At 40.2% G+C, this 10989-nt stretch overlaps 1 protein-coding gene across 1 annotated transcript; it reads right to left on the bottom strand.

The window, feature by feature from the left end:
• Positions 1-9258: 9258 nt before the first annotated feature.
• LOC110304664 (olfactory receptor 1468-like) lies at positions 9259-10215 on the bottom strand. Its single transcript, XM_021176124.2, has one exon. It carries the CDS (start codon positions 10210-10212, stop codon positions 9259-9261), a length of 954 nt encoding a protein of 317 aa, XP_021031783.1. The 5' UTR covers positions 10213-10215.
• Between the last annotated feature and the right edge of the window lie 774 nt (positions 10216-10989).

Consider the following 10989-nt stretch of genomic DNA (forward strand, 5'->3'; position numbering starts at 1 on the left):
TACCAGTTGGCACATCTACTGGATATATGCCCAGGAGAGGTATTGCGGGATCCTCCGGTAGTACTATGTCCAATTTTCTGAGGAACCGCCAGACTGATTTCCAGAGTGGTTGTACAAGCTTGCAATCCCACCAACAATGGAGGAGTGTTCCTCTTTCTCCACATCCTCGCCAGCATCTGCTGTCACCTGAATTTTTGATCTTAGCCATTCTGACTGGTGTGAGGTGGAATCTCAGGGTTGTTTTGATTTGCATTTCCCTGATGATTAAGGATGTTGAACATTTTTTCAGGTGCTTCTCTGCCATTCGCTATTCCTCAGGTGAGAATTCTTTGTTCACCTCTGAGCCCCATTTTTTAATGGGGTTATTTGTTTTTCTGGAGTCCATCTTCTTGAGTTCTTTATATATATTGGATATTAGTCCCCTATCCAATTTGGGATAGGTAAAGATCCTTTCCCAATCTGTTGATGGTCTTTTTATCCTATTGACAGTGTCCTTTGCCTTACAGAAGCTTTGCAAATTTATGAGGTCCCATTTATCGATTCTCGATCTTACAGCACAAGCCATTGCTGTTTTATTCAGGAATTTTTCCCCTGTACCCATATCTTCGAGGCTTTTCCCCACCTTCTCCTCTATAAGTTTCAGTGTCTCTGGTTTTATGTGGAGTTCCTTAATCCACTTAGATTTGACCTTAGTACAAGGAGATAGGAATGGATCAATTCTCATTCTTCTACTTGATAACCGCCAGTTGTGCCAGCACCATTTGTTGAAAATGCTGTCTTTTTTCCACTGGATGGTTTTAGCTCCCTTGTCAAAGATCATATGACCATAGGTGTGTGGGTTCATCTCTGGGTCTTCAATTCTGTTCCATTGGTCTACTTGTCTGTCACTATACCAGTACCATGCAGTTTTTATCACAATTGCTCTGTAGTAGAACTTTAGGTCAGGCATGGTGATTCCTCCAGAGGTTCTTTTATCCTTGAGAAGAGTTTTTGCTATCCTAGGTTTTTTGTTATTCCAGATGAATCTGCCGATTGCCCTTTCTAATTCATTGAAGAATTGAGTTGGAATTTTGATGGGGATTGCATTGAATCTGTAGATTGCTTTTGGCAAGATAGCCATTTTTACTATATTGATCCTCCCAATCCATGAGCATGGGAGATCTTTCCATCTTCTGAGATCTTCTTTAATTTCTTTCTTCAGAGACTTGAAGTTCTTATCATACAGATCTTTCACTTCCTTAGTTAGAGTCACGCCAAGGTATTTTATATTATTTGTGAATATTGAGAAGGGTGTTGTTTCCCTAATTTCTTTCTCAGCCTGTTTATCCTTTGTGTACAGAAAGGCCATTGACTTGTTTGAGTTAATTTTATATCCAGCTACTTGATTGAAGCTGTTTATCAGGTTTAGGATTTCTCTGGTGGAATTTTTAGGGTCACTTATATAAACTATCATATCATCTGCAAAAAGTGATATTTTGACTTCTTCCTTTCCAATTTGTATCCCCTTGATCTCCTTTTGTTGTCGAATTGCTCTGGCTAGGACTTCAAGTACAATGTTGAATAGGTAGGGAGAGAGTGGACAGCCTTGTCTAGTCCCTGATTTTAGTGGGATTGCTTCAAGCTTCTCACCATTTACTTTGATGTTGGCTACTGGTTTGCTGTAGATTGCTTTTATCATGTTTAGGTATGGGCCTTGAATTCCTGATCTTTCCAAGACTTTTATCATGAATGGGTGTTGGACTTTGTCAAATGCTTTTTCTGCATCTAACAAGATGATCATGTGGTTTTTGTCTTTGAGTTTGTTTATATACTGGATTACGTTGATGGATTTCCTTATATTAAACCATCCCTGCATCCCTGGAACGAAACCTACTTGGTCAGGATGGATGATTGTTTTGATGTGTTCTTGGATTCGGTTAGCAAGAACTTTATTGAGGATTTTTGCATTGATATTCATAAGGGAAATTGGTCTGAAGTTCTCTATCTTTGTTGGGTCTTTTTGTGGTTTAGGTATCAGAGTATTTGTGGCTTCATAGAATGAGTTGGGTAGAGTACCTTCTGTTTCTATTTTGTGGAGTAGTTTGTGAAGAACTGGGATTAGATCTTCTTTGAAGGTCTGATAGAACTCTGTACTAAACCCATCTGGTTCTGGGCTTTTTTTGGTTGGGAGACTATTAATGACTGCTTCTATTTCTTTAGGGGATATAAGGCTGTTTAGATAATTAACCTGATCTTGATTTAACTTTGGTGCCTGGTATCTGTCTAGAAACTTATCCATTTCATCCAGGTTTCCCAGTTTTGTCAAGTATAGCCTTTTGTAGAATATCTGATGGTGTTATGGATTTCTTCAGGATCTGTTGTTATGTTTCCCTTTTCATTTCTGATTTTGTTAATTTGGATGCTTTCTCTGTGTCCTCTAGTGAGTCTGGCTAAGGGTTTATCTATCTTGTTGATTTTCTCAAAGAACCAGCTCCTCATTTGGTTGATTCTTTGAATAGTTCTTCTTGTTTCCACTTGGTTGATTTCACCCCTGAGTTTGATTATTTCCTGCCTTCTACTCCTCTTTGGGTGAATTTGTTTCTTTTTGTTCTAGAGCTTTTAGGTGTGTTGTGAGGCTGCTAATGTGTGCTCTCTCTAGTTTCTTTTTGGAGGCACTCAGAGCTATGAGTTTTCCTCTTTGAATTGCTTTCATTGTGTCCCATAAATTTGGGTATGTTGTGGCTTCATTTTCATTAAACTCCAAAAAGTCCTTAATTTCTTTCTTTATTCCTTCCTTGACCGAGGTATCATTGAGAAGAGTGTTGTTCAGTTTCCACGTGAATGTTGGCTTTCTATTATTTATTTTGTTATTGAAGATCAGCCTTAGTCCATGGTGATCTGATAGGATGCATGGGACTATTTCAATATTTTTGTATATGTTGATGCTTGTTTTGTGACCAATTATGTGGTCAATTTTGGAGTAGGTACCATGAGGTGCTGAGAAGAAGGTATATCCTTTTGTTTTAGGATAAAATGTTCTGTAGATATCTGTTAAATCCATTTGTTTCATCACTTCTGTTAGTTTCACTGTGTCCCTGTTTAGTTTCTGTTTCCATGGTCTGTCCATTGGTGAAAGTGGTGTGTTGAAGTCTCCCACTATTATTGTGTGAGGTGCAATGTGTGCTTTGAGCTTTACTAAAGTTTCTTTAATGAATGTGGCTGCCTTTGTATTTGGAGCATAGATATTCAGAATTGAGAAATCCTCTTGGGAGATTTTACCTTTGATGAGTATGAAGTGCCCCTCCTTGTCTTTTATGATTACTTTGGGTTGGAAGTCGATTTTGTTAGATATTAGAATGGCTACTCCAGCTTGTTTCTTCATACCATTTGCTTGGAAAATTGTTTTCCAGCCTTTCATTCTGAGGTAGTGTCTATCTTTTTCTCTGAGATGAGTTTCCTGTAAGCAGCAAAATGTTGGGTCTTGTTTGTGTAGCCAGTTTGTTAGTCTATGTCTTTTTATTGGAGAGTTGAGTCCATTGATATTAAGAGATATTAAGGAAAAGTAATTGTTCCTTCCTGTTATTTTTGTTGTTAAAGTTGGCATTCTGTTCTTGTGGCTGTCTTCTTTTAGGTTTGTTGAGGGATTACCTTCTTGTTTTTTCTAGGTCGTGGTTCCCGTCCTTGTATTGGTTTTTTTTTTTTTTTCTGTTATTATCTTTTGAAGGGCTGGATTCATGGAGAGATAATGGGTGAATTTGTTTTTGTCGTGGAATACTTTGTTTTCTCCATCTATGGTAATTGAGAGTCTGGCTGGGTATAGTAGCCTGGGCTGGCATTTATGTTCTCTTAGTGTCTGTATAACATCTGTCCAGGCTCTTCTGGCTTTCATAGTCTCTGGTGGAAAATCTGGTGTAATTCTGATAGGCTTGCCTGTATATGTTACTTTACCTTTTTCCCTTACTGCTTTTAGCATTCTATCTTTATTTAGTGCATTTGTTGTTCTGATTATTATGTGTCGGGAGGAATTCCTTTTCTGGTCCAGTCTATTTGGAGTTCTGTATGCTTCTTGTATGCTCATGGGCATCTCCTTCTTTAGGTTTGGGAAGTTTTCTTCTATAATTTTATTTAAGATATTTGCTGGCCCTTTAAGTTGAAAATCTTCATTCTCATCAACTCCTATTATCCATAGGTTTGGTCTTCTCATTGTGTCCTGGATTTCCTGGATGTTTTTATTTAGGATCTCTTTGTGTTTTGTATTTTCTTTGATTGTTGTGCTGATGTTCTATATGGAATCTTCTGAACGTGAGATTCTCTCTTCCATCTCTTGTATTCTATTGCTGAGACTCGCATCTATGGTTCCAGATTTATTTCCTAGGGTTTCTATCTCCAGCGTTGCCTCACTTTGGGTTTTCTTTATTGTGTCTACTTCCATTTTTAGGTCTTGGATGGTTTTATTCAATTCCGTCATCTCTTTGGTTGTGTTTTCCTATTTTTCTTTAAGGAATTTTTGTGTTTCCTCTTTAATGTCTTCTACCTGTTTAGGAGTGTTATCCTGTATTTCTTTAAGTGAGTTATAGAAGTCCTTCTTGATGTCCTCTACCATCATCATGAGATATGCTTTTAAATCCGGCCCTAGCTTTTCGGGTGTGTTGGGGTGCCCAGGACTAGGTGGAATGGGAGTGCTGCGTTCTAGTGATGGTGAGTGGTCTTGATTTCTGTTAGTAGGATTCTTACATTTGCCTTTCGACATCTGGTGATCTCTTAAGCTAGTTGTTATAGTTTTCTCTGGTTGGAGCTTGTTCCTTGGGTGATTAAGTTAGCCTCTATCAGCAGACCTGGGAGACTAGATCTCTCCTTAATTTCAGTGGTCAGAGTACTCTGCAAGCAAGCTCTCCTCTTGCAGGGAAGATGCCCAGATATCTGGTGTTCGAACCTGCCTCCGGGCAGAAGTTATTTTCCACTCAGCAGAGGTCCTAGGATCCCGTGGAGGATCCTGTGTGGGTCCTTGCGGGTGTCCAGAGATACTGCGAGCAAGGCACCCAGGTGCTGGAGTGGACCGGAAGGGTCTTGTGCCCTGATCAGGCCGGGTTATTTGCTTCCCTCTGTGCCCCATTTTTAATAGGGTTATGTCATTCTTTGGAGTATAAAGTCTTGAAGTCTTTGTGTATATAGGACATTAGCCCTCTATCAGATGTAGGATTGGTAAAGATCTATTCCCAATCTCTTGGTTGCCTTTTAATCTTATTGACAGCCTTATAAAGCTTTGCAATTTTACTCTTCCGGTCAGAAAAGCGCCGGGGTAGCTAGGGCGCAGGGTCTGCTGACACTCGCCAGCTACCCACAACACCTGCCACAGGATCTTAAGACTTCTGGTGAGTGGAACACAGCTTCTGCTCCAATCCAATTGCGTGCGGGACCTGAGACTGCATTAGTTAGGGAAGCAGAAAACCGGCCTGAGTAAGACCACAGGCCTCTTCCGGCTGGACCAGCACCAGGGTACCACCAGCTACCCACGACCCCCGCCACAGGATTTTGAGACTGCTGGTGAGTGGAACACAACTTCTGTTCCAATCTTTAAACAGTGACAACGACAACAACTAACCCCAGAGATTACCAGATGGCGAAAGGTAAACGTAATAATCTTACTAACAGAAACCAAGACCACTCACCATCATCAGAACCCAGCACTCCCACTTCGCCCAGTCCAGTTTGTAATAGCCAGAACCTGGACACAACCCAGATGTCCCTAAACCAAAGAATGGATATAGAAAATGTGGTTCATTTACACAATGTAATACTATTCAGCTGTTAAGAATAAGGACATCATGAATTTTGCAGTCAATGGGATAAAACTAGAAAATATCATCTTAAGTAAGGTAACTCAGACCCAAAAGGACATGTACCCATTGATAAGTGGATATTAACCAAAAAAAAAAAAAAAAAAAAATCAGAATACCTAGGATACAACCTATAGACCGTAAGAAGTGTAACAAGCAGAAATGCCCAAATGAGGAAGCTTCAACCCCACTTAGAAGAGGGAAGGAAATAATCACAGGAAGTGGAGGGAGGGAAGGACATGGGTGGGAAAGGGGAGAATGAGGAGAAAGGAGGAACAGAATCAGATATGAGGGAAGGAGACAGAAGAGAAGCCCAGAGGGCCAAGAGAATAAATGAAAATAAGCAGCCTCAGGGAGTCAGAGGTTGGAGAGTGTTCTAGAGAGTACAAGACACCTGGGAATTGAGACTCTCTCAGAAGTCATTGGGGATGACCTAAGCCAAAATGTCCTACATTGGGGAAAGAGAACTTGAAGAGTCCACCAATAGTAGATAGATCCTCAAGTGGAGAGACAGGGTTACTAACTCACAGTCAAAATTCCCGACCAAGAATTGCTCCTGTCTAAAAGAACTGCAGGGATAAAAATGAAGAAGAGACTGGAGGGAAGGAGATCCACTAACCCACCCAACTTGGGATCCATCTCATGTGGGGACACCAAGACCTGACACTACTCTGCTATGATATACTATACTAGGCTATGTTTAGATGGGATCCTGGCATGGCTCTCCTCAGAGAGGCTCTACCAGCAGCTGACTGAGACAGAAGCAGATATTAACATACAACCATTTTACTGAAGTCAGAGACCCTTATGGATGGATTAGGGGATTCAAGAAGCTGAAAGAGAGAGTGACCCCATAGGAAGACCAATAGTCTCAACTAACACAGACCCCAGGGAGCTCCCAGAAATGGAGCCACCAACCAGTAGCACACACGAACTGGTCTAGTCCCCTAGCACATATGTCGCAGAGGTCTGACTAGTCTGTGGGAAGAGATGTACTTAATCCTTGAGAGCCTTGAGGCCCCAGAGAAGAAGGAAGCCTGGTTGGAGGAGACCACCCTTGTTGGAGGCAAGGGGGAGGAGGATGGAATGAGGATCTGCAGGAGGGGAGACTGAGGTGGGGCAACGACTGGAATGTAAAGTGTCCGTTGTTGCACAAATATTTTTCATTGCTATAGTCTTCTTTCTGGACTATGTGAGGTTTTCTGTTGTTTTGTTTTGTGTCACATCCTGATGTACAATATTAGAAAAGATGACAAAATTGAATGAATCAAGACTGGAAAGTTAGTAAATGACATACATGCAGTTAGGATTTAAAATGGTCTTTATTAATCATTAAGTAATCAAAGGTCATAAAAATTTACCCCCTTTAATGTATTCTAAGAGTTCAACTGTCCTAGCTTTTGTGGCTGTATATGTACTGTTGCAAAACTAGCATGAGATTGAAAATACATGTCTTGAAATCCATCACATTCAAAGCAAAATCTGTCACCTTATTTCAAATTCACTTCTTTTTCTATACCAGCAGTTCCTTAAATCAGGCCACATTTCAGTCTTTGATATGTGCTCAAATGTCAATCACATAGTCTTTCACTCATTCAAGAAAAAAATGTTAGTTCATGTTGTAAAGTACAAGTCCAACTTTGATCTTTTCATGTGGTTGTGAATCTTAATCCACTTTAATATATGTGCATATACACATATCACTCATATGTACACAGAAGTATACAGTTTCTAGGGCAAATGCATAGTGGATCTGAGAACTGAGACATGGAATATAGAACAAAGTGCAAAGGTAGGCAAGTAATGAAGAGCTCCATTCCTTGCTTGTCATAAAGCATCAGTAAAGAATGAGGGTTAAAGTGGGGACAGGAGAAGGTCTGGATTGTTGCAATGGAAACTATTATAGAAGAATGAAATGATTGTTTGGATGTCATTACTTAGAGGCAACAACAAGAAAATAAATGGACCAAGCTTGGAGACGTAAACAATGTTCATGCAGCTAAGACTAAATATTGAATGGCCATTCACCCTATTTCTCAGGCTTTGAGAAGTTTGGGGAACTCTCCAGATTTTAATAAATTGAGCTTTTAAATTGATTCAATACTAACTCACACCAAAATGCTGCTAAACTCCAACTATACTCGTTTTGATCTTCTGCAAAGATTCCCTTTCCTCCACATAATCAACATCAGACAAGGCATGTTTGCTAAGCTTATCAATAAGTTTGAAATAATAAGGTAGGAAAGAAAGTCTCTCAGAATGGTAAATGAACTTGAACTTCTTTCTTCATGACAAGAAATAAGCTTGTAAGGCCCTGGTATGTATCAGCTCCTGGGCAAGCATAAATCAAACTGTTACCACAACGCTAACAGTTCACTCTAAGTAGAGACTAGGTGAAAGAAAAAAGACAAATTAGACATGGAAACAAAAGGAAAGTAATGAAAAGTAAGGATTTTTTCTCAGAAGGGTGAGTAAAGTTTCTTTTCAACAATGAAAAGTTTTGTTTAGCAAAATGAGCATAAATGGTTGTATGTGCCTGTACATATGAATCAGTGTATTGCAGATATGAGCTCTTGTGGGCTGCTTCTCAGAATCATTGATTCAAATATTATCTATGCTACTTCATTTGATAAGTTATTTTTTTAATATTTTAAGAAGAATAAGCACAAGACTTGAGTATTTAAGCCAAGTTAGTTTTGATATGGGACATCATTAATGCCTGTATTATGGTGATCTAAAAACGAAATTTAATGAAACAATTTTACATTATGCTGGCCAGAGTCTGGAAAACTGCCCCAGAATGTTATTGGGAATCACTTTTCCATCAACTACACAGAACTACTGAGTGTACAGTTTTTGAGGGGAAATGTAAATTAACATCTAACCCTACCTGGAATTTGCACTAACCATCAAAAGAATAACTCTTTCATGTCACATATTGAGTTGAATTTTCCTAAAGTCGTCAGAATCTGGCTTTCCATGATCCTACTATATTAGACAGTAAGTTTGACACAGACTTGACGCAAACCTTAATTCAGAGAATTATCTGTGATCAAGGTAATAGTGGTAACTATGGCCTCAGACAATCCGAGTCATACACAAAACCACACTCTAAGAAAATCATCTATGTTTATGATAATCAATAGATGTACTCTAACCCTAATCAGAGATTCTTCTGAGCCCTGCAAACACTGACCAGTTGGGAATTGGATGGCCAGATGTGCTGTATCTAGCACACCAAACATCTAACAGCAACTTGTGTGAGATGCAGTTATTCTATACACTAGTGCTAATTCTGGAGAAACATTACATATTGAACAACCCTGAATTGTTTCATTTAAGAAGTAAGTTTTATGATGGGAAACAAGAATATATAATAATACTCATATATCAGTGTTAAAATATTACTGAATATATTATTTTTAAATTCCAATATTTATGATCATAGACAGAAAAGAATTTTCTTCTTGCAAAGAACACTAATTAGGGCCCCCTTCATGTCTCTGTTCCTCAGGCTGTAGATGAAGGGGTTCAGCATGGGAGTCACCACTGTGTACATCATGGCCATGACAGTGTCCTTCACAGTAGAGTTATCAGATGATGGACATAAGTACAGACCAATGACTGTCCCATAGAACAGTGACACCACAGACAGGTGGGAGCCACAGGTGGAGAAGGCTTTATGGATGCCTCGAGCAGACGGGACCTTGAGAATGGAGGACACAATTCGTGCATAGGACACAAGGATGAGCACAAATGGAATGACAAGGATCAGGCTTCCCATGACAAATATCACCAATTCATTAACATGGGTGTCAGAGCAGGACAGCTTCAGCAGAGCAGACATGTCACAGAAAAAGTGGGGGATCACATTGTCCTCACAGAATGACAATCTGGCCATAAGCAGGGTGTGCAACATGGCATGGAAGGTGGTCAACACCCAGGACAGCAGCACCAGACTCACACAGAGCTTGGGGCTCATGATGCTCATGTAATGAAGGGGGAAGCAGATGGCCACATAGCGGTCATAGGCCATGGCCACAAGGAGGAAGCTTTCAAGGTCTGCAAAAAACAGGAAAAAGTACATTTGTGCCAGGCATCCTGCATAGGGAATTGATGGATCCTGGCTCTGCATGTTCTGCAGCAATTTGGGCATTGTGACAGAGGAAAAGCAGAGATCAGAGAAGGACAAGTTGCTGAGAAAAGAATACATGGGTGTGTGGAGATGGGAGTCCAGATGAATGAGGATGATAATGATGAGGTTCCCCAGGACAGTGGTGAGGTACATGGCCAGGAACAGGGCATAGAACAGGTGCTGATACTCTAGGGGGATGGGCAGGCCCAGGAGGAGGAACTGGGAGATGGCAGTTTGATTCCTTTCTGTGGTGCCCTGCATCTAAGATATTTAAGAGAAAATAAGAATCCCTCAATATCCAAATAAAGTCAAATATATGTTCTTGACAAATGATCTCCTATCTTCACCTTCAGAATGTTAGGATTACGGTTCTGAGGCTATCCCAGCTTTGTTTCTCTAACTGAACTATGTTCATTCTACTTTCCAAATTTGGACCAGGCCAGTATTATATCTGGATGGTTTAAACACCTTTAATTCCATTTCTCTGCTTCCCCACTCACTCTGATTCGATTTCTTCACTCTCTCACTGTCTGGGATGAAAAGTTGATTTCGTTGCCATGCTGAAAGTTTCATAAATGTTCGATATTTTTAAGATGAAGGTAAAATTATTTTAAGGGCACAAAAGACAAAATGTTCCTCAGGAGTTGTCCCTGGCCTACCTACACATTATTTTCTGGTTTGCTGCATTGACATGTCCTACACAGCACTAGGTGACAGACTTATCAGCCACAGTCTCTTCACACCAGCTTCTCACAGTTGCTGTTCTTTCTGCCTGGGCTCATGTCCCCTGTGCTTCCACATCACCTGGCTTAGCCTCAGTTTATCCTCCTTGTAACTCAGTGAGATAAATTTTTCATGCCTTTCTAGGTCAGACCGGCTGCTATGTTTCCACAGCATCCTACTTTATCCCACAGCACTCAAGGTCCTGATCACTAGTTTGACTGACTTCATGTAGATTCCATGCAAGAAAGACTGTGTCGCCATCTTGTGGCATGGACAGCACCTGGCATGGTTCTTGGACATGAGCAGTGTTTTAGA

Source organism: Mus caroli, unplaced genomic scaffold, assembly GCF_978045245.1.
Source record: "Mus caroli unplaced genomic scaffold, Mus_caroli_1 scaffold_13, whole genome shotgun sequence".
Classification (NCBI taxonomy): Eukaryota; Metazoa; Chordata; class Mammalia; order Rodentia; family Muridae; genus Mus; species Mus caroli.

Excerpts from the sequence above, each read along its gene's own strand:
- LOC110304664 (XM_021176124.2), bottom strand. The coding sequence starts at position 10,212 with ATGCAGGGCACCACAGAAAGGAATCAAACTGCCATCTCCCAGTTCCTC.